Source organism: Euleptes europaea, chromosome 7 (genome assembly GCF_029931775.1).
Source record: "Euleptes europaea isolate rEulEur1 chromosome 7, rEulEur1.hap1, whole genome shotgun sequence".
In the NCBI taxonomy this organism is placed as follows: domain Eukaryota; kingdom Metazoa; phylum Chordata; class Lepidosauria; order Squamata; family Sphaerodactylidae; genus Euleptes; species Euleptes europaea.
In genome coordinates, this window is record NC_079318.1 from 89629741 (window position 1) to 89653911 (window position 24171).

General features: G+C 49.2%; 1 protein-coding gene across 1 annotated transcript in view; it reads left to right on the top strand.

Moving 5' to 3' along the window:
• Positions 1 to 24171, top strand: part of IGSF9 (immunoglobulin superfamily member 9) — an 86790-nt gene that overhangs the window by 39026 nt on the left and 23593 nt on the right. Inside the window, exons 3-7 of the mRNA XM_056852672.1 lie at positions 6016 to 6168; positions 11176 to 11327; positions 21266 to 21383; positions 21938 to 22079; positions 23708 to 23853. Coding sequence (XP_056708650.1) covers positions 6016 to 6168; positions 11176 to 11327; positions 21266 to 21383; positions 21938 to 22079; positions 23708 to 23853 — 711 coding nt within the window. The remainder of the gene's footprint in view (positions 1 to 6015; positions 6169 to 11175; positions 11328 to 21265; positions 21384 to 21937; positions 22080 to 23707; positions 23854 to 24171) is intronic.

The window sequence follows — 24171 nt, forward strand, 5'->3', positions numbered from 1 at the left end:
CCTCGGGAGGTGGTGAGCTCTCCTTCCCTGGAGGTTTTTAAGCCGAGGCTAGGTGGCCATCTGTCAGCAATGCTGATTCTGTGACCTTAGGCCACTGGTTCCCAACCAGGGGTCCATGGACCCCCAGGGGTCAGCGAGAACTAAATTAAGGTCCGCGAAACAAAGTTATAAACCCATAATAAATTAATATTTTCAATTAAAAGTTTTCTATTATAAAAATATATTCAAATATTATTCTAAGTTTAATGTTTAACTAACAGTTATGGTTAAAGTTTATTTTCAAATTCTCAGAATTTTTATTTTGAACCTTGGGGTCCCTGCACCGAACAAAAAAGTCGTAGTGGTCCCTGGTCAAAAAAAGGTTGGGAACCACTGCCTTAGGCAGATGATGAGAGGGAGGGCATCTTGGTCATCTTCTGGGCATGGAGTAGGGATCACTGGGTCTGTGCGGGGGTAGTTGTGAATTTCCTGCATTGTGTAGGGGGTTGGACTAGATGACCCCAGCGGTCCCTTCCAACTCTGTGATTCTATGAAAACCTCTTTTGGCAGTACGTATCTACAATAGGAACTGCCGCTGGTTTTATACCTGTTTTAAGTGTAGGGTTACCAACTCCAGCATGGGAAATTCTTGGAGATTTGTGAGTGGTGCCTGCGGAGGGCAGAGTTTAGGAAAGGGAAGGAGGTTAATGATGCCACTCTAGGACTTCCATTTCCCCAGGCTCTGTGGTATACCATAAAAACCGCCCTCTGAAGCTGTAATTTCCTCCAGGGGAACCACACGTCCGCATCACACATCGCGCAGGGGTGCGGACCGCTCCTCCCTTCCGCCAGCCTGCTTCCGCCCACCGACCAGTGTCGGCGGGCTGCAGCAGGTATTGGCGGGCAGCTGCCCACCATTACCGGGCACATGGGAACCCAAGTCACACCGCACAAAGAGCCTGGTAACCGTACATGTGTACATTCCTTCTCCTGGTAACGGAGCCCATATCCATCTGGTTTTAAAAACGGTTCTCTCTCTTGTCCACCCCATGAGGTGCCGCCAAAGGGATTGTGTTTCCCATCTCCTCCGTATGAGCGGCAGAGGCTAATCTGGTAAACCAGGTTGGTTTCCCCACTCCTCCAGATGAAGCCAGCTGGGTGACCGTGGGCTAGTCACAGCTCTCTCAGCCCCACCTGCCTCGCAAGGTGTCTGTGTGGGGAGGGGGAGGCGATTGTAAGCCAGTTTGATTCTTCTTAAGTAGTAGAGAAAGTCGGCATATGAAAAACCAACTTTTCTCTCTTTTTTATATATTTTTTATTTTTATAACATTAAACAAAACAAATACAAACAAATACAATAATAATAAAAATAAAAAATAAAACGAAAATACAAAATAGTATCAATTATATGCTCTTATTAGTACATTCATATAAAGTAAAGAAAAAATACCCTTTTGACCCTCCACCCACCTTAGAAAGTGACCCATCACCAGACTTCTGAAGAAGTGTCTTAACAGTTTTAAAAATTTCCATTAACAATATAATAAAAATAATAATAAAACTTGTTTCTATAACTCACTAACTAAAATAGTAAAATCCAATTTTGCCAGTTTATCCCAATATGTGACGGCCTTTGCCCAAGTTTCTTTGACTTTTTCCATATCTTTTCCATGTAGGAATTCTGTTATTTTGGCCATCCTCATATACATCCATCATTGCTCTCTCCAGTCACGAATTGAAGGTTTATTCACTTGCTTCCAAACTTTAGCTATTACAGTTCTTGCAGCAGCAAAACTAGATTGACCAATGACACATTCACAACTCTTCTTCTCTCGATTGGGGCATGGGAGAGAATTGGCGCCATAGCCGAGATGGGGCAAAAAGCATGGCAAGCCCCTTCGTGGTTTCCTGTTCGGAACAAAGCCAGCCTGAAGAAGGAAAAGCGGGGGGTCCCACCCCATCTCTGCCTCGCAAGTCCAGCCCTGCCTTGGGCAGCGTTTCCATTTGTCTCCCGCCTCCCTCCCTCCCGCCCGTAGAAAGGGACTCTGTGTAACACTTAATGTCTGTTTAATTGACCCCTAACCCAGCACCGCCGGTCAGGGCCGGCCTCTCGCTTTTGTTCCCGTGGCGGTTCCCAGCCCCACAAGCCCCGGCCCCACAAAAGCAAAGCCGTCCCTTCCCGAGAGGGAGAAAGAGCCGCCGGCCGGGTGGTCTTCCTCGCGCTCACTGATGGAGAAGGAAGCCGGCCACGAGCCTGCGAGAGGCCGAGCGGCCCAGTGGAAAGACGGAGGGAGATTCCCTGGAGAGAGAAATTATGGATTTATATGAGGATGGCCAAATTAACAGAATTCCTTCATGGAAAGGATACGGAAGAATTCAAAAATGTGTGGAAAAAGGCCGCCACATATTGGGATAAACTGGCAAAAACGGATTTCATAAAGTTATTTAGTGAGCTATAGAAATTAGTCTTTTTTAACATCTATACATTATATTAACAATTAACAAGTTTAAAACTGATATGACGCTTCTGCGGAAGTCAGGTGAAGGGTCACATGAGGGGATGGGTGGTGGGAAAGGGGGTATCTCATAAGATTTAATAATTATATTTTAAAATTGTATTAATGAATATATATCGATACCCCTGGTTTTCTATTGTTACTGTACTTTATTATATTTTCTTCTTATTTTTTTTACTTTTTTTCCTTCTTATTTTTGTTGTTATAATTTTCTTTTTTGTATGTTATAAAACTCAATAAAAAATTTAAAAAAAAAGAAAAAGAAATTGTGTAGAATTAAACCGCGGCTTCGTTTTTGCTAGCTGTGGAGAGGGGGAAAGAATTGCGTGGCGCCTAGCTCTGCTTCCTCACCCCAAGAAGTTCTGCTTGTGAGCTCTCGCCCTGCGGCAAACCCATAAACAGATGCCAGCAGACGGCAAGTCCACGAAAGCAGTTTTATTGATTAGACTCGACAGGTTACAGAAGCCATATTCAGAATGACACTAGTAAGGGGCTAAGGCAAGGCACATGGCATATATGGAAAAGCAAAAGGAGCTAACCAGTAACCCAGGCAACCCCCCTCCCAGAGGCAGGAAGGAGGACTTGGCAATTCCCACACTAAAGGAATCGATGAAGTCTAAACCCGGGGCACGGACTGGCCTTGGAGAGAGCTGCAAAACAACACCTGGGAGCACAACCATGAACTGTCTTCATGGCCTGCTCCTGACACTACTCCCTGCCCCAGGATGTGATGGCTGCCAATTTGGAAGGCTTGAAGAGGGGAGTGGACATGTTCATGGAGGATAGAGCTATCCATGGTTACTAGTCAAAATGAATACTAGTCATGGTGCACCCCTATTCTCCCTTGTATCACAATATGCCTATTGTATTCGGTGCTTCGGAAAACAGGCAGGATGGTGCTGCTGCAGTCGTCTTGTTTGTGGGCTTCCTGGCCACTGTGTGAACAGACTGCTGGACTTGATGGGCCTTGGCATGATCCAGCAGGGCCTCTCTTATGTTCTTATGTACTCTAAACAGCTAGCCCAGAGATCTTCTGAAGTTGCATAGGGCAGTGCTTATCCACAGTCCTAAAAGCTAGAAACTTGATATCTCTCCTTCCCCCCCCCAAATGAAAATGCATTCTCTCTAGGGAATGCCGGTCTCTCCTCTGCCCACCAGAACTCAGTGGAGTAGCAGGGGTAAAATGGACAAATAGTCACTTTTGGCAAATCCCCCAAAGTGATGTCACCTCATCACAGTGGAGCTCTAGGATATGACCCCAACTCTATAGTTTTGCAATTAGGGTTGCCAGCTCCAGGTTGAGAAATACCTGGAGATTTTGGGGGGCGGAGCCCGAGGAGGACAGTGTTTGGAGAGGGGAAGGACTTCAGTGCTGTAGAGTCCAATTGCCAAAGCGGGTGTTTTTCTCCTGGTGAACTGATCTCTGTTGGCTGGAGATCAGTTGTAATAGTGGGAGATGTCCAGCCACCACCTGGAGGTTGGCAACCCGATTTACAGTAGAGTTTTGGCGCATCCTAAAGCGTCATGCCGGCACAGTGATGTTACTTCTGGGGATCCCCCCATCTAGGGTTGCCAACCTCCAGGTACTAGCTGGAGATCTCCTGCTATTACAACTGATCTCCAGCTAATAGAGATCAGTTCCCCTGGAGAAAATGGCCACTTTGGAAATTGGACTCTATGGCATTGAAGTCCCTCCCCTCCCTAAACCCTGCCCCTCCTCAGGCTCTGCCCCCCAAAATCTCCAGGTATTTCCCAACCCAGAACTGGCAACCCTACCCCCATCCCAACCCTCTCCCTCTCTTGCTGGTTGCCAGCCAACCATTAGCAGCCCCAATTCTCTTAGAGTGCCAAAATCTGTATTGGTCACTTCTGAAATTGTGGGATCCATCCAGTCATTGGGAAGGCAACTCACTTCCTTTGCGGATTTGTTTCCGTTTCAGCTGCAGTTTCTGAAGTTTTTCTGGCTTGATTTCAGGTCAGTCCAAAAAAGGGATTTTGTAACCGGTGTGGCACACCTCTGGAACCGGTTCCGTACCTCTCCAGTCAGGAACACTTAAATTCTGTTGATGATGTGGTGCTTCTTTGCAGTGTAGAATGGAACAAGTTAATGGGTCTTTTAGTATGTTTTAACGGTCAGCCTTAATAGTGGGAGGCATGCATGAAATCAAACTACCGGTAATGCTAAATTTTGTAATTACAGTGACTTTGTCCTTAACCCTTACATTGATAGACCGTGGTTCTGCTATAATCCTGTATGGCTTACATCAGGGGTATCAGACATAAGCCCCGCGGGTCAGATCCAGCCCCTTGAAAGCTCTTATCTAGCCGGTGAACCAGCTGAGGCAGCCACCCCCACACACACTCTTGATCTGGATATAGAATCATAGAGTTGGAAGGGACCTCCAGGGTCATCTAGTCCAACCCCCTGCACAATGCAGGGAATTTACAATAAACATGGCCCAACCAAGTGACATTTATGCCATATCTGGCCCTTGTAACAATTGAGTTCGACAACTGTGGCTTATATGGTTTTAAAAGGGGGCAAACAGATTCATGGAGGGAGAGAAACCAACAGTTACTAGCCATGTTGAGCAAATGGAACTTCCATAGTTAAGGGCAGTATTCTTCTCATTACCAGTTGCTGGGGACTACTTCATGGGCAGAGGTCTGCAGGTGGAGGTGCCGCAGTGTGCAACAAGCTGCTAGACTAGGTGGACCTTTCATTCTGATACTGCAGGGCTCTTCTGCTAATCAGAACCTCCATGTTTTGGGGCAGTCTACCTCTGAACTGCCAGATACCATGGAGGGGAGAGCTATGGCTTTTATGGGTGGCTTGTGGCATTCAGAAAAGTGTCTGATTGGCCACTGAGCAAAATAGCACTCTTCTCTGCAGAGAATGTTTTGTTCTTTTGCCTCCTGGTTTCCAATCCTTAAGAAGTCATAATCCAAAATGCGCATGCATAAAAAAAAAAAAGTTTGCTAGTTGTTAGATTTACATGCTCGTGATTCATTCGGGTTGCAGTGAGTGTATTATCACCTGTCCCCTTTGCTTTTTTGAATCCTTATTCTGGGAGAGTAAAAGGTAAAGGTAAAGGTCCCCTGTTCAAGTACTGGGTCATTCCTGACCCATGGGGCGACGTCACATCCCGACTTTACTAGGCAGACTTTGTTTATGGGGTGGTTTGCCAGTGCCTTCCCCAGTCATCTTCTCTTTACCCCCAGCAAGCTGGGTACTCATTTGACCGACCTCGGAAGGATGGAAGGCAGAGTCAACCTTGAGCCAGCTACCTGAAACCGACTTCGGTCGGGATCGAACTCAGGTCGTGAGCAGAGCTTTTGACTGCAGTACTGCAGCTTACCACTCTGCGCCACGGAGCTCCTTCTGGGAGAGTAACTTGGATTTTTGTTTACCTTTCATAGGTATGATTCCCCATTTGGTCCTGGTTCAGAAAGCGAACAAAAGTTTGGTTTGCGTTATGGTGCGGGAGTCCCTGACTGTGATTTCTCGTTTGCCACACAGGTCGGGTGCGAATCTACCAGGGCGCCTCTCTCCGGATCGACCGCCTGCGTGCCGAGGACCAAGGCTGGTACGAGTGCCGGGTGCTCTTTCTGGACCGGCCCAGCAGCGACGACGAATTCCAGAACGGCACCTGGATCCACCTCACCGTCAGTTGTACGTGCTGGATATTTCGGGGCATTTATTATTGAGTTTTCAGCTGAAAACGGACCCCTGAAGCAGTGGCCATCAGTTTAAGACCAATGCTGGTGGGAAGCGTCGTCAAGTCACAGCTGACTTACAGCGACCTCGTAGGGTTTTCGAGGCAAGAGACAAACAGAGGTGGTTTGCCCTTGCCTGTTTGCGTAGCAATCCTGGACTTCCTTGATAGTCTCCCATCCAAGTACCAACTGGGGCCGACCTTGCTGAGCTTCCAGACCTGACGAGATCGGCCTAGCTTGGGCCAGCCAGTATGGATACTGATTTTAAAATATGAGTTTAGAAAGGTGTCAAAGAGTAGGGTTCTCAAGGAGACCAGAGTCCAGGCAGGATGTAAACATGCCTGGCTGCTGCCTCTTTAGAGGCCTATGTGTGCTGGCTGCAGTTTGATCCAGACAAAGTAATAGAAAAGTATCTGACTGATGCCTTTTCTGCTTGTTTCTGTAACAGCGGCTGGTAGCTAGGCAGATGCAGATCTCAGCCAGTGCTGCTGTCAGGCATGATGTAAAGGTGCCTAGCTGCTTCCCTAGGGGAGGGGCTGTGGCTCAGTGATAGAGCATCTGCTTGGCATGTAGAAGGTCCCAGGTTCAATCCCCAGCATCTCCCGTTGAAAGGACCAAGGAGTAGGTGATGAGAAAGACCTCTGCCTGAGACCATGGAGAGCCATGGGGAAGGGCCATGGCTCAGTGCTAGAGCCTCTGCTTAGCATGTAGAAGGTCCCAGGTTCAATCCCCAGCATCTCCAGTTAAAGGGACTAGGCAAGTAGGTGATGTGAAAGACCTTAGCCTGAGACCCTGGAGTAGGGTTGCTAGGTCCCTCTTCTCCACTGGTGGGAGGTTTTAGGGGCGGAGCCTGAGGAGGGCGGGGTTTGAGGAGGGTCTTCAATGCCATAGAGTCCAATGGCCAAAGCAGCCATTTTCCAGGGGAACTGGTCTCTATCGGCTGGAGATCAGGTGTAATAGGAGAACTCCAGCTAGTACCTGGAGGCTGGCAACCCTACCCTGGAGAGCTGCTGCCAGTCTGAGTAGACAATACTGATTGTGATGGACCAAGAGTCTGATTGTGTATAAGGCAGCATGATGTGTTCATGTGTTCCTTTCCTCTCTGTCTTCCCAAGGCAGAGAACAATGACTTCAGAATTTGGTATTTATTTTATTTATTTATTTATTACTTATATCCCCCCCTCTATCCCCGGCCTAGGCCGGGCTCAGCGCAACTAACATAATCAAAACACATACAATATAATAAAGCCATAAATAATACAATAACATGTTTACATAATACAATAACGTTTTTAAAACCACTTCCCGATTATTGGTCAATTAGAAACCAGACCAGAAACAATTTGCTTTCTCTCTCGCTCATAATAAACTTGGGGTCCCGCCATGAAACTGGTTAGCCGTAAGTTCAGGAAAGGTGTAAGGAAGTCCATTCCATAAGAAATTTTGGAATTCACTACGAGAGCTTATGGAACTCGCTGCCACAATGTGAGGGGACGGGCCTCTAAGCTTGGAGGGCTTTCAGAAAGGAGACTAGACAAATTCACAGAAAGTGGGGTAAGCATATCAGTGGCCACTGGCCAAATACACCTAAATGGAACCTCCATGTTCTGAAGCAGTATACCTGGGATGCTTTTGGGGGAGCCTGGTTGGGCTGTGTCAGAACCGCCTGCTGTGGTAGATGGCCTTTTGTCATTTCATGCAAGGCTGCGTTTCTGTTTTGAATAGGAACGGCATACCCAGTTAAATGCGCGCAACTATAAAACAGAGAAATTGCCCTTGACATTATATTCGCCCCAGCCAGTAAAAACCAGTCGCAAATGAGAAGGCTTGGATGGACTTTGAGACGGAGGCCGTTCCCTAACTGAGAAGTTTATTGGCATGTGTTTATTTATCTCTTTTTAAAACGTCTTCTACCCCAGCCCGGTTTTTGCACTCCAAGAGAGTTCAGAAAAACAAGCAGGAGAAAGAGGGCGGGGGAGAGAAATGGAGAACAGGATAAGAAAAGTTATATCGTCATTGATTTTTGTGTTAATTATGGCCTTTCTGAATCTGATAGTCAAGCATCTCTTTTCAGGGCAAATGCTGCCGAGAAACTCCCAAACAGGCCCAAAGAGAGTCAGCGTGGTGTAGTGGTTAAGAGTGGTGGTTTGGAGCGGTGGTCTCTCATCTGGAGAACCGGGTTTGATTCCCCACTCCTCCACATGAGCGGCGGATGCTAATCTGGTGAACCGAGTTGGTTTCCCCACTCCTCCACATGAAGCCAGCTGGGTGACCTTGGGCTAGTCACAGCTCTCTTAGAGCTCTCTCAGTCCCACCTACCTCACAGGGTGCCTGATGCAGGGAGGGGAAGGGAAGGTGATTGTAGGCCAGTTTGATTCTTCCTTAAGTGGTAGAGAAAGTCGGCATATAAAAACCAACTCTTCTTCTTCTTCATTTGTCCCCCCTGCGTGCTTTTCTGCCCGGCTGCCATAAAGTAGAAGCAAACTTGAAAGCCAACAGCTAAAAATTAAAGCAAACTAATATTGGGCCAGAATAAGAAATATTTCAACCTCATGCCAAACATCATTAAAGTTGTCAGGTTGCCCTGTGGCCCGAGGCTGCGACCAGCGAGCTGCCTTAGATCGCATGCTCTCACGCTCGGGAGCTACTTTTCAGACTGCAGGGGCTCGGGACATGCATTTACAGCCCTGTCGATCTGCAGACGGTGTGAAGCTTCTGGATTGGCTGCAGGTTTAGCACAAGCACTAGGAGCGTGGCTTTGGCCCCGGGCGCCGGCTTCTCCCCGCAGCGCTTCTGCCCCCCAGTGCCAGCCGCAAGCCTCAAAGGAGGCCGTCTCCCAGCAGGCACCTCTGCCGGGGCCGTAATACTCTACAGTCAGTTCCTGGTGGGAGCGTGCCCCTTGCCCTCGATGCTCTGGCTGGCCCCCTGCCTCCCTCTCCATCTGTTCAGCTCCTCTTCCAGACCACCTTCTTCTTTGCTCCTAATCTTCCTTCTGTTTCTGTGCTTTCTCTCCAGCTGCTTCTCCTTCCCCTGCTCCGTAGAATCATAGAGTTGGAAGGGACCACCGTGGTCATCTAGTCCAACCCCCTGCACAATGCAGGAAATTCACAACTACCTCCTTCCACACACACCCAGTGACCCCTACTCCATGCCCAGAAGATGGCCAAGATGCTCTCCCTCTCATGATCTGCCCAAGGTCCTAGAATCAGCATTGCTGACAGATGGCCATCTAGCCTCTGCTTAAAAACCTCCAGGGAAGGAGAGCTCACCACCTCCTGAGGAAGCCTGTTCCACCGAGGAACCGCTCTGTTAGAAAATTCTTCCTAATGTCCAGACAGGAACTCTTTTGATTTAATTTCAACCCGTTGGTTCTGGTCATAATTAATTGCTTGGACAGATGATCACGCAGAGACACACATGCAGACACCCACCCACTGCTCCTCCCTGCTCCTCCCTAGGCTGAGACGTTACGCAGAAGGGGCGTTTGAAGGGGATCACAATCTGGGTGTCGGGGGAGGCAGTTTGATTTTATTAATATTTTCTAGCATGGTACCCACTGGCTCTTCTCAATTTTCTGATAATCATAGTATGCTTTCTTTTGCGAGCGAGTTGTGTATCCCTCGTGCACTCAGAGGTTTATTTGTTAAATTGCGTAAGGATTAGAAAGGCAAAATATTGTCGAAGGCTTTCACGGTCAGAGTTCATTGGTTCTTGTAGATTATCCGGGCTGTGTAACCGTGGTCTTGGAATTTTCTTTCCTGACGTTTCGCCAGCAACTGTGGCAGGCATCTTCAGAGTAGTAACACTACTCAGAAGACACTGTCCTTCAGTGTTAATCCTCTGAAGATGCCTGCCACAGTTGCTGGCGAAACGTCAGGAAAGAAAATTCCAAGACCACGGTTACACAGCCCGGATAACCTACAAGAACATTAGAAAGGCACTCTCAGAGTTACGTCCAGGGGTGGGGCTTCTGGATCCAGCGCTGTGCCTGGGATCGCAAGAGGCCTCCGTGGATGGGAGTACTGCCCATGTTTCCGCATGGGTGGATATTCTTCTTTCTGGCTAAGAAAAAGCCAGAGATGGGACAGGTGCAGAGAGACAATGGACCGCCTCTTCCATAGGCAAGTCATTCTGCTGCATCTCAGCATTAGGAGTGACTTTTGAATGCTCAATTTGCACGCCACCAGGAGACCAAAAGCAGTATTGCTTACCCAAGCAATATGAAACAGCTGTGCCTGGAGCAGTAACTCATACAGAGATACAGCAAGCAGCCTCCCCCTTCTTCTCTGTTGATGATTTGATTTGTTCCTGAAGGCCTGCGGTTTGGGATTTCTGTGAGCATGTGCCAGCCTCACCTTCCTTCCCCTCTTAGCTTGGCCCCTCATATCCTTTCCCATGGCCGTTTGCGCTTCTCTGGGCACTTGTGGGGAGTGGCAACATCTTCTCCCTGCCACCGGTTTTGACTCACCTGCTGGGCAGTGGCAAGAGAGTAGAGCAACCCGGCCAGCTGTGCCGACAGAGAGGAGGGAGCAGCTAACAGCCAGAACGGCACCGCATGATGGGAGACGTTTATCTCCTGGAAAGGTTTCTTTTTCTGCCCATCCCCTCGGGCAAAGGTTTCTGGGCAGCTTTGGAACACAAACCACACCAAATCACCAAACGGTCCAGCAAAAACCATGATTAAAGATGCCATCAGCATATGCAGCCGAGCACCACACAAAAGGGAGGCTGAACGGAGGCGTCAACTTCAGCCTGGGCGGAAGCAGGGGCATCTCCAGGGTCTTGTGCAGCGCTGGCTTCCCCTGACAGCAGTGTCCGTGGGCTTTGGGTGGTGGTGCCCCGTAGGGGGAGAGTGGGCCTCAGCACCAGCCCGGCACTGCCGACCCCCGGGCCATGAAGCATCCGTCCCGTACACCCGTAGAAGACCTAGTTCTGAACGTCCTTCCCTCATGCTGTCTTTCAGCTCCCCCCACCTTCCAGGAGACCCCGCCAGCTTTCGTAGAAGTGCAAGACAGAGAGCCCCTCTCTCTCACCTGCTCCGCTGCCGGCAACCCCCGGCCCGTCGTCACTTGGAAGAGGGACAACCAAGCCATAGGAGGTGGAGGCCGAGTGCAGGTAGGAGACGGTGTGTCGTGTGTGTATCCCGGGGCAGAGGGTCTTGAAAGAACCACGGACGCCATCCCGTTGCAGGGCAGGAAGGGGGGACATCCTGCAAGCAGAACTGCAAAGCCGTTGCAGAATTTCTCTGGATTTTAGACCTTTCCCTTTAAAAAGGACGAGTATGCCTTGAGACCTGATGGTGGTGGAGCAGATTTCACCACTAGGGTTGCCAATCTCCAGGTGGCACCTGGAGATCCCCTGCTATTACAATTGATCGCCAGTTGAAGAAGAAGAAGAGTTGGTTTCTATATGCCGACTTTCTCTGCCACTTAAGGAAGAATCAAACCAGCTTACAATCTCCTTCCCTTCCCCTTCCCACAACAGACACCTTGTGAGGTAGGTGGGGCTGAGAGAGTTCAGAGAGAACTGTGACTAGCCCAAGGTCACCCGGCTGGCTTCATGTGTAGGAGTGGGGAAACAAACCCGGTTCACCAGCTTAGAGTCTGCCGCTCATGTGGAGGAGTGGGGAATCAAACCCGGTTCTCCAGATCAGAGTCCACCGCACCTAACCACCACTCTTAACAACTACACCACGCTGGATCGAGATCAGTTTACCTGGAGAAAATGGCTCCTTTGGAAGGTGGACTCTATGGTGTTATACCCGGCTGGGGTCCCTCCACTCTCCAAACCCCACCCTCCCCAGGCTCCACCCCCCCCCCCAAATCTCCAGGTATTTCCCAACCCAGAGCTGGCAGCCCTAGAGAATGGGGTGAGCGGCCAAAGGTTACCTCGTTAAGCAGAATGGTGGATTTGAACACGGGTCTCTTGGACCCTAGCTCAGCACTTTAACCACTACACCACGCTGCCTCCTCAGGCTCCACCCCACAAAACTCCAGGTACTTCCCCCAGAGCTGGGAACCCTACTTGCCACCCACACAGTGTAATCCTAAGCAGAGTTACACCCTTCTAAACCCATTGGTTTCCTTGGTTCTTGTAGGTTATCCGGGCTGTGTAACCGTGGTCTTGGAATTTTCTTTCCTGACGTTTCGCCAGCAACTGTGGCAGGCATCTTCAGAGTAGTAACACTGAAGGACAGTGTCTCTCAGTGTCAAGGGTGTAGGAAGAGTAATATATAGTCAGAAAGGGGTTGGGTTTGAGCTGAGTATTGTCCTGCAAAAGTATTGTCCTGTAAGTATCAAGATAATGTGCTAATGAGGGTATGGTATGTTAATATGGAACCATTGTATCCTGAAGTGATCTGTTAATGTGTGTAATCCAAAGCTAATCTGTATGGCTATTGTTGAATGCTGTCTTTGTCTGGAGGTTTTTCAGGGCAGGAAGCCAAGCCTTATTCATTCTTAAACTCTCCTCTTTTCTGTTAAAGTTGTGCTGATGTTTATGAATTTCAATGGCTTCTCTGTGCAATCTGACAAAATAGTTGGTAGAATTGTCCAGTCTTTCAGTGTCTTGGAATAAGACCCTGTGTCCTGTTTGTGTCAGTCCATGTTCAGCCACTGCTGATTTCTCAGGTTGGCCAAGTCTGCAGTATCTTTCATGTTCTTTTATCCTTGTTTGTATGCTGCGTTTTGTGGTCCCGATGTAAACTTCTCCACAGCTGCAAGGTATACGATATACTCCTGCAGAGGTGAGGGGGTCTCTTTTGTCTTTTGCTGATCGTAGCATTTGTTGTATTTTCTTGGTGGGTTTAAACACTGTTTGTAGGTTATGTTTTTTCAAAAGTTTCTCCATCCTATCAGTGACTCCTTTAATAAATGGCAAGAATACCTTTCCTATGGGAGACTGTTTTTCTTGAGTTTTCTGATTTTTGTTTGGTTTAATGGCCCTTCTGATTTCATTCTTGGAGTAGCCGTTTGCTAGCAGTGCGTGATTTAGATGATTAGTTTCTTCCTTGAGAAACTGTGGTTCACAGATCCGTCTTGCACGGTCCATTAATGTTTTGATTATTCCTCTTTTCTGTCGGGGGTGGTGGTTGGAGTTTTTGTGTAAGTAGCGATCTGTGTGAGTTGGTTTCCGGTAGACCTTGTGACCTAACTGAAGGTTTGATTTACGGATGACAAGGGTATCAAGAAATGGGAGTTTACCCTCAATTTCCTTTTCCATGGTAAACTGAATGTTTGGATGGATATTATTAAGATGGTTTAGAAAGTCCATTAATTTTTCTTCACCATGGCTCCAAATGGTAAATGTATCATCTACGAACCTGAACCAGACTGTAGGTTTGTAAGGTGCTGATTCTAATGCTGTCTTTTCAAAATATTCCATGTAAAAGTTTGCTATTACTGGACTGAGTGGACTTCCCATAGCTACTCCATCAATCTGTTCATAAAATTCTTGATCCCATAGGAAATAACTTGTTGTCAACCATTGGTTTCCGTTCATTTCGAAAGACACAACTTTGTTTAGGATACCACTTTCAGCCTATTGCTGCCTGAAAAAAACCTCTTGTCAGTGTACAAAGAGTATATAAAACCTCCCTTGCTGTCCATTGTGTGTGGCACACGTGTCTAGAATAGGGTTGCCAACCTCCAGGTACTAGCTGGAGATCTCCTGCTATTACAGCTGATCTCCAGCCGGTAGAGATCAGTTCCCCTGGAGAAAATGGCTGCTTTGGCCATTGGACTCTATGGCATTGAAGTCCTTCCCCAAACCCCGCCCTCCTCAGATTCCGCCCCAAAAACCTCCCGCCGGTGGCGAAGAGGGACCTGGCAACCTTAGTGTAGAAATGCCCCCTCTGTATACCTTTAAATCTATGCACAAAACTCACCTGTTCTCCCCTCCCCTATTTTTAATGTTTAAGGTGTTGTGAGTGTGTGTGTGTGGGTCGGTGGGTGGGGAACCCCTCCACCACCACTGAAAAAGAAAGAAGAAGCCGAAACAAACAAATGCCTGGGCAGAATCCCTCCAAAGTCGTCAGATCTCCTATCACGGCTCAAAAAACGTGGACGCATCCCTTCCCCCACTAAATCAAATTTCCACCACACTGGTTGTCTGTCACTGCTGTTTGCTAGGGGAAAACAGCCTGTGCTGACCCCATCCCCAGAAATCTGAGAGATCAGTTCCAGAATCCGGGGAGATGGATTTCCTTGGGGGATAAGCAGAGACAGAATTAATTTTCAATCTGTTTTTTTTAATACGTTTTCCTTAAGAAACTCCTATGCCTGGGACCAGACTGGCCCCTGCTGGCAATGCTGGGTAACACAAGAGGTTTCTCTTCCTCTTTTCGTGGTGTTAAGGCTGGATTCAACAGGGATAGCTGAGTAAAAGAAGAAGAAGAAGAAGAAGAAGAAGAAGAAGAAGAAGAAGAAGAAGAAGAAGAAGAAGAAGAGTTGGTTTTTATATGCCAACTTTCTCCACCACTTAAGGCAGAATCAAACCGTCTTACACTCACATTCCCTCCCCCTCCCCACAACAGACACCCTGTGAGGTAGGTGGGGCTGAGAGAGCTCTTAACAGAACTGTGACTAGCCCAAGGTCACCCAGCTGGCTTCGTGTGTAGGAGCAGGGAAACAAATCCAGTTCACCAGATTAGCTTCCGCCGCTCACGTGGAGGAGTAGGGAATCCAACCCGGTTCTGCAGATAAGAGTCCACCGCTCCAAACCACTGCTCTTAACCACTACACCACGCTGGTTGTTGTAACGGGCAGGCAGCTCCGGAAATTATTGTTGCTATGACAGTTTTATCTGTGGAATGGGGAAGGGGATATGTGAACCATGGACCCACCCCCGTTCACTCTCTTAGGCGCTAGAAGAGAAGAAACGTTTGTCCTTCTTGGAGTACAGGTTGAGCTTCCTGTATCCAGACTGCTTGGGTCCGTATTTCAGATTTTTCCGCATACTGGAATATTTTGGAATTTTTGCATCTACATAATGAGATATCTTGGGGGACTGCCACCCAAACTCATTGATGTTTTGTACACGCTTTGTACACATAGTCTGAATGTAATGTTAAAATAATATTTTTAATAATTTTGTGCACATTGAACCGTCAGGCAGCAAAGGTGTGACTATTTCACCTGAATCCCTCCATCAGCTGTTAAACAAGAGCAACAACAAACTAACAACAGCAGGATTTTGGTCTCCACCTACGATGCAGCGTACACTGTATTTTATTTTTTTAGGCGAGAGGAAACATTGAAAGCAGGCAGCCTGGATCTGCCTACGTGCCAGCTCGAAGGGTCCGGTTTTCGGATCAGTCCAGATACGGGATGTCCGGATAAGGGATATTCTACCTGTATTTCTATGCATCTTTATCTCATCCTTTCTTGAAGGAGCTGTTGACAATTTACATCAGGGATAGGGAACCTTTTTTCTGCCAAGGGTCATTTGGATAACATCATTCACAGGACACGCATTCTGGCCCTGCCCCCTTTAACCCCTCCATTGTCGCCACTTCTGCCCCCAGCCCTCTTGTAGTACAGAGGAAATATGTTTCTCCACGGCCCGGGTGGGAAAGGGTTAACACAGTTTCTTGGGCGGTCCTAGCAGCTCCATAGCTAATGACTCTTCTGCAAGGGGGGAAAAGGGTTCCTTTTCTCAGCAAAACAAACTCACAACCGCCTTGAATAGAGGCTATTCCTGTTTGCGGGAGGGGGTGGATCACCAGTCTTAGATCCTTCTGAGCTAGAGATCTGCCAGGACCCATGAAGGCCCTGACCGAATGATTTCGTGGCCCTTATACGGCCCCCGGGCCTGACGTTCCCCACCCCTGGTTTACATGGTTCTTGGTTTTTTCCTTTGATTGTTTAAGCTGAGAGGGAGTAACTGCCCCGCATCACCCAACAGGTATCCTGGCCAGGGCGGGTTTGTGACTTGAGGTGGCATGGGCGCAGAGGCGGCATTTTTGCCCTGTGGCCCCATCTCCTTTGCATGCCGGCTGCTCCCCCCGGCCCTTTCTCTGGCTGCAGTCGGGACTCAGATATCCTCAGGAAGCGTGGCTGCATCCTGATTGTGATGGGCGGGGCGAGTTCCCCCTGATTACTGCCAGGAAACGTGGAGGAGGGAACATGGATGGTTGAGAACAGGCGAGAAGCGAAGGCTGTCTCGAATACAAAGCCTTCGCCTTGCCTGCCGTGGACCCCAGTGCTGGTAACACGGATGGGAGAAGGGAACATCCGTTCTCGTCTCTGTCCTTTCTGGGTCAAGTGCAGGCTTCAAAGACACTGCCTCTGGACCCCATCGGGACAGCAGCAAGAATAGGAGAAGCGCCCCCCCTTTTGACCCACCCAGGGCAGCCAAATGGTTCTCACCACCCTTGCTAAGGAGTAGGGATTCGAACCCACGTCTTTGAAACCTTAGTCCAGCCTCCTAGCCACTGCACTGCACCAGATTTTGTAAAGGCATTTGGGGGGGGGGGATTCGTCCATTAATCCAACCGCTCCCTGTTTTGTTGTCTTTCTCATTCTGCCACAGTCCAGGACGGCATACATAGCTCCCATTTTATCCTCACGACAACCCTGCAAGGTAGGTAAGTCTGAGCAATTGCAACTATCCCAAGGTCAGCATGTAGTGGTTAGGAGCAGCGGAGGCTAATCTGGAGAACCGGATTTGATTCCCCACTCTCCACATGAAGCCTGCTGGGTGACCTTGGGCTAGTCACAGTTCTCTCTGAACTCTCTCAGCCCCACTTACCTCACAAGGTGTCTGTTATGGGGTGGGGAAGGGGATTGTAAGCTGGTTTGATTCTTCTTAAAAAGGTAGAGAAAGTCAGCATATAAAAAAACAGCTCTTCTTCCTCCTCCTCCTCCTCCTGCTGAACCAGGAGCTGGTACAGTGTACTATCACAGCTTCTGCCAGAAGTTCACTAGTAGGCTTTAAGCCAGCTGTTCCCTCTCTGCCTCTGACCCCTTCAGTATAATGGGGATAATAATTCTGGCCCGCCTTGCTGAGCTGTTGGAAATACTTTTTGCGTAATGCTTTGAACATGTAAAACTTGAATACATGAACACATGAAGCTGCCTTATACTGAATCAGACCCTTGGTCCATCAAAGTCAGTATTGTCTACTCAGACTGGCAGCGGCTCTCCAGGATCTCAGGCGGAGGTCTTTCACATCACTTACTTGCCTAGTCTCTTTAACTGGAGATGCTGGGGATTGAACCTGGGACCTTCTGCATGCCAAGCCGATGCTCTACTACAGAGCCACTGCCCCTCCCCTATGCTGCTAAGCATTATATAATATTGTATTATATGTGGGTGTGGGTGTATCTATCTCTGTGCATGTAAGAATTTCCTGTATGTTAAAAAGTTCCCATTTTCCCATTAAAACATCAAAGACTCTCGCAGCACCTTAAAGTCTAACAAATTTATTGTGGCAGCCGCTTCCATAAGCCAGAGGCCCGCTTCATCAGATATGTGGCTATTTTCGGTTAGCTTGAAGGGAAAAAGAAATTGCTTTAAAATGACCACGCCATGCCATCTTAGACCTTGGAAGATTGCAAAGATACATAAAATGGAGGTTCAGAAAAGTTCTTTAAATGATGCAAACAGAAGAGCTGACTGGGAGCCAGCGTGGTGTAGTGGTTCAGAGCGGCAGCCTCTAATCTGGGGAGCCGGGTTCGATTCCCCACTCCTCTGCATGAAGCCTGCTGCGTGACCTTGGGCTAGGCGCAGTTCTCTCTGAAGTCTCTCAGCCCCACCTACCTCACAAGGTGTCTGTTGTGGGGAGAGGAAGGGAAGGTGACTAAGCCGGTTTGAGACTCTTTAAAGGTAGACAAAGGCTGTTACCGCACTTGTATTCCCAGGGATGTATTAAGAGTTTGAAAATGTTATAAAAATACTGTTCACACTTTCTATGTATTCCCACCGATGTATTAAGAGTTTGAAAACGTTATAAAAAATACTGTTCGCACTTTGTTTGGCCCCTTTAGCTGTGAAGACGTTTTCCAACCATTTATAAGCCGTGGTATCCAAAAACCCTTTTAAAGCGATGTTTTTTACAACATTTTCAAACTCTTAATACATCGCTGGGAATACAAAGTGCGTCAGCATATAAAAACCAACTTCTTCTTTTTCCATGGTTGATGCTTATACATTAAAGACAGTAATTTCGGGGAAACGGTTGTTGAGACAATATCAAGTCTGTTAACATTGCAATTACCAGAAACACCGTTGATATACTTGCCCTGACTTGCATTAACTAGAGTTCAGTTTCCTAGTAGTTTAAAGGTGGCCGGACTGAATTTTTGTTGCATTCTTTTTAATAACAGCAACGGATCCCTGAAGTCTAGCACTGCACTTAAGGGAACAAACAGTCTGCCGAGTAATAAAATACAAAATAAAAGCTGTAGTCCTAAGCACACTTTTTGTGTGTGTGCGCCGTCAAGTCGCAGCTGAATTATGGCGACTGTGTAAGGTTTTCAAGGCATGAGACATTCGGAGGTGGTTTGCCATTGCCTGCCTCCACGTCACGCCCCTGGTAGTCCTTGGAGGTCTCCCATCAAATACTAATCAGGGCTGACCCTGCTTAGCTTATAAGATCTAATGCACTTACTCTGGAGCAATTGAAAGACAAAGGTGTTTGCTTCTGAGGAGCCGACATGGCGCAGTGGTTGAGAGCGGTGGTTTGGAGCTGTGGACTCTGATCTGGAGAACCGGGTTTGATTCCCTACTCCTCCACATGCGCAGTGGACGCTAAGCTGGTGAACCGGGTTGGTTTCCCCACTCCTCCACGTGAAGCCAGCTGGGTGACCCTGGGCAAGTCACAGTTCTATTAAGGGCTCTCTCAGCCCCACCTACCTCACAGGGTGTCTGTTGTGGGGAGGGGAAGGGAAGGTGATAGTAAGCTGGTTTGAGTCTGCTTTAAGTGGTAGAGAAAGTTGGCATATAAAAACCACCTCTCCTCCTCCTCCTCTTCTCCTTCTTCTTCTTCCTCCTCTTCTTCCTCCTCTTCCTCCTCCTCCTAGGATCCGTTGCACAAGAAGTTCGGCATCAGGCAGTAATATACGTAACCACATCGACTTTAACAGTTAATATTCCTGTATGTCTAAAACTCATTTAAGCATTTGGAATATGTGCAAATGTGCAGGGGTGGGGATGAACCACTTTCTTTGCTGCTTTGTGTCGATTCTATTCATTTAGGATCTTATGGCACTCCGTTCTGTCTTTTGGTGACTGTTTATATTGCTGGGGGTTTGTTTCTGATCTGTAATATGGGCATTTCTTCCAACAAATACTTAGTGTTCAGGAAGAAGGGCGGCGGCATAATGGCTACAGTGTTGGACGAGTGTCTGGAAGATGCTGGTTCAAATCCCTGCTCTGCCATGGAAACTCGCTGAGTGACCTTGGGCCAGTCACTCCCTCTCGGCCTAGCCTACCTCACAGGATTGCTGTGAGGATAGAATATGAGAAGGAAAATGAGAACCATGTGCGCTGCCCTGAGCTGCTTGGGGGAAGGGTGGGATAAAAATGTGATCGCAAGGTAACACATGCTTTCCACATAGAAGTCCCCAGGCTCAGCCCTCCCCCATAGGGTTGCCAGCCTCCAGGTGGCACCTGGAGATCTCCTGCTATTACAATTGATCTCCAGGTGACCAGGATCAGTTCCCCTGGAGAAAATGGCTGCTTTGGAGGGTGGACTCTCTGGCATCATACCCTGCTGAAGTCCCTCTCTTCCCCAAACCCCGCCCTCCTCAGGCTGCACCCCCAAAAACTCCTGGTATTTCCCAACGCAGAGCTGGCAACCCTGGCATCCCTGGATGTGGTGGGCATGGGACCACCAGGTGAGTAGGGTTGCTAACCTTCAGGTAGGGCCTGGAGTTCGCCTGGAATTACAGGTGATCTCCAGACAACAGAAATCAGTTCCCCTGGAGAAACTGGCTACTTTGGAGGGTGGACTCTACGGCATTATACTAGGGTTGCCAGGTCCCCCCTCCCGATCAGCGGGAGGTTTTAGGAGGCAGGCCTGGGGCGGGCACGGGGCGGGGGGTGGACGCATGCACGCGATGACGGCACTTCTGGTTTTACTTCCAGAAGTGCCATATTGCTGCAGCTGATTTAACACGCCATTTTGTGGCCCCACCTCCTGAGGCAGCCATCTTGTGGGTGGCCCCACCTCCTGAGGCAGCCATCTTGTGGGTGGCCCCACCTCCTGAGGCAGCCATCTTGTGGGTGGCCCCACCTCCTGAGGCAGCCATCTTGTGGGTGGCCCCATCTCCTGAGGCAGCCACTTTGTGGGTGGCCCCACCTTCTGAGGCAGCCATCTTGTGGGTGGCCCCACCTCCTGAGGCAGCCATCTTGTGGGTGGCCCCACCTCCTGAGGCAGCCATCTTGTGGGTGGCCCCACCTCCTGAGGCAGCCATCTTGTGGGTGGCCCCACCTCCTGAGGCAGCCATCTTGTGGGTGGCCTCACCTCCTGAGGCAGCCATCTTGTGGGTGGCCCCACCTTCTGAGGCAGCCATCTTGTGGGTGGCCCCACCTCCTGAGGCAGCCATCTTGTGGGTGGCCCCGCCTCCTGAGGCAGCCATCTTGTGGGTGGCCCCACCTCCTGAGGCAGCCACTTTGTGGGTGGCCCCACCTTCTGAGGCAGCCATCTTGTGGGTGGCCCCACCTCCTGAGGCAGCCATCTTGTGGGTGGCCCCACCTCCTGAGGCAGCCATCTTGTGGGTGGCCCCACCTCCTGAGGCAGCCATCTTGTGGGTGGCCCCACCTCCTGAGGCAGCCATCTTATGATTGCGCCCACCACCCTGTGTCAGAATTGCAAAAGTTCAAAGAGGCTCGAAAAGGTTGGCGACACCCCCCCCCCCGCTCTAACCATTACTCCACACTGATTCTTTTTCACAAGGTTGTGGGAAACGGCACCAGTTCTTCCCGATGAAGCGGCGAGTGGCATCCCTGGTTCTTGAAATACCCCTGTGGCCGTATAAGCGCTCGGGGGACTGGCCGGGGTCCTTCTGGCCAAGATCCAAAAGCCCCCCTGTGGTTTTGTGTCTTTCCTAGGTGAAGAATGGGACTCTCATCATTGCCAGCGTGGAGCGGGCCAGCGCTGGGGCCTACACGTGCCATGCCACCAGTGAGGAGGGCGCCATCACCCACACCACCCGCCTGCTGGTACAAGGTAAAAACAGGGGAGCATCCCTCCGGATCCGACGAATCTACAGTGTGCCGCCTGCAAATTCGGCAATGGAGAACCGTCATCCCAGCTAGGGACATCTTGGGGTTCCAAGGAGGCCTGGCTTTTGCGACTGTGGCCGTGGCTCAGTGGCAGAGCATCTGCTTGGCATGCAGAAGGTCCCAGGTTCAATCCCCGGCATCTCCAGTTAAAGGGACTAGGCAAGCAGGTGATGTGAAAGACCTCTGCCTGAGACCCTGGAGAGCCATAGGGATGGGCCGTGGCTCAGTGGCAGAGCATCTGCTTGGCATGCAGAAGGTCCCAGGTTCAATCCTCAGCATCTCCAGTTAAAGGGACTAGGCAAGTGGATGATGTGAAAGACCTCTGCCTGAGACCCTGGGGAGCTGCTGCCGGTCTGAGTAGACAATACTGACTTTGATGGACTTCTGATTCAATATAAGGCAGCTTCATGTGTTCATAACCCCCTCACAGGCTAAACCTCAGCATGCTAACCCCTTCTCGCTTCAGCCCCCTCTCCCTCTCTTTGTCCTCCTTCCCAGGGCCGCCGGTAATTGTGGTCCCCCCTCAGAACGTCACCATCAACCTCACACAAGATGCCTTCCTGGCCTGCCAGGCCGAGGCCTACCCCGCCAACCTCACTTACAGTTGGTTCCTGGGGAGTACAAATGTTTTTCACCTCAGGTAAGAAGGAAACAGGGTCGTATTTCCGTACCACTCTCGCCGCGTATGCGTCACCATCGCAAGTACAAAGAAGAAGAGGAGTTGGTTTTTATACCCTGATTTTCTCTACCTTTTAAGGACAGCTTGTGACAGCTAGGTGGGGCTGAGAGAGTACAGAGAAAACTGTGACTAGCCCAAGGTCACCCAGCAGGCTGCACGTGGAGGAGGGGGGAATCGAACCGGTTCCAGATTAGAGTCCGGCACTCATGTGGAGGAGGGGGGATTTGAACCCAGTTCTCCAGATTAGAGTCTGCCGCTCATGTGGAGGAATGGGGGAACCAACACGGTTCTCCAGATTAGAGTCCGCCACTCATGTGGAGGAGGGGGGAATCAAACCCAGCTCTCCAGATTAAAGCCTGCCGCTCTTAACCACTATGCCATGCTGGTGGTGACGGGTGCCGCTCTTGCACGTGTCCAGAATATTACTCCCTTCTGCTCTCCCAGTAGGACCTTTAACCTATTGCTCTCAACCACCCAAATTATTTGCCCAAGATCTCACGAGGAAGTAAGAGGATTGATCATTAGGGGAGGGGCCATGGCTCAGCGGTAGTCCATCTGCTTGGCATGCAGAAGGTCCCAGGTTCAATCCTCGGCGTCTCCAATTAAAGGGACTAGGAAGGTAGGTGATGTGAAAGACCCCTGCCTGAGACCCTGGAGAGCCGCTGCCGGTCTGAGTAGACAATTCTGACTTTGATGGACCAAAGGTCTGATTCAGTATAAGGCCGCTTCATGAAATGGGGTCTGCTGAGATGTGCGGACATTGTCTAGGAAGAGGAATTCCCCTGCCTCTCTCTCACAGGCCCGGACTGTTCTAGAAAGTATAAAGATATAAATGAAAAGTATACAAATTAAAGCCACTGCGCCTTCTTTTGAAAGCAGTGGCTTCATTCACATGCAAATGTATGCAGATTTAATTGGTCCGTTAAAACCAAATCTGAATTGACTGCATTTTCTTTAATTGGGTGACAGCCCAAATAATGAATTATGCCAAATGAGTCATCTTCGGATTCGGGGGGGGGGGGAACTGCCCCTCCCTTCCTCATCCCTTTTGCAAATTATTTAAAATAGTGGTTCGGAAGCTGGTGTGTTGGGAGAGGCACTCTTGTGGAAGGTTGCCAACCTCCAGGTTGTGGCTGGAGACCTCCTGGAGTTACCACTGATCTTCAGATGATATAGATCAATTCCCCTGGGGAAAATGGCTGCTTTGGAGGGTGGAATCTATGACATTATATCCTGCTGAGTTTTCTCCCCTCTCCAAACCCCACCTTCCCTAGGCTTAGGGAGGGGCTGTGGCTCAGTGGTAGAGCATCTGCTTGGCATGCAGAAGGTCCCAGGTTCAATCCCTAGCATATCCAGTTAAAAGGACTAGGCAAGTAGGTGATATGAAAGGTGATATGAAAGACCTCTGGAGAGCTGCTGCCGGTCTGAGTGGACAATACTGACTTTGATGGACCAAGGGTCTGGTTCAATATAAGGCAGCTTCATGTGTTATGTGTTCACCCCCAGATCTCCGGGAATTTCCCAAAGCGGTGCTGCCGGCCCTTGGTTGCTGAATTTCCCATCTCTCCCTTTGCCTTCTTCTCTTCCAGCCACCTCCAATCCCGGATTCGGGTCTTGGTAGACGGGAGCCTCTTGGTTCAGAAAACGACCCCCGAGGATTCAGGACAATATACTTGCATTCCCAGCAACGGGCTAAAGAGACCACCTTCTGCCTCAGCTTTCCTTACGGTTCTATGTAAGCCTCGCATCCCTGCTCCCCTCCCTGCGCCGCCCAAATGTAACTCAGGGCCTTCTCGATGGTGGCTCCGAAATTTTGGAACTCCCTCCCCAGGGAGATTTGTCCGTCTCCTTCTGTTGTGGTCTTCCACCGGCAGGTGAAGAGGTGTTTGGTTTGGTTTGGTGTTCCCCCAGTAAACTCTTATCGGACCTCCCTGGTTCTGTGTCTGTTTGTATAGCTGTATATTTTCATTGTATTTTTAAATCTTTATACATACATGTTAAAAAAAATTTAAATGTTTTAATGCCTTGATGTTTTCTGTCTTGGGACCCTGTT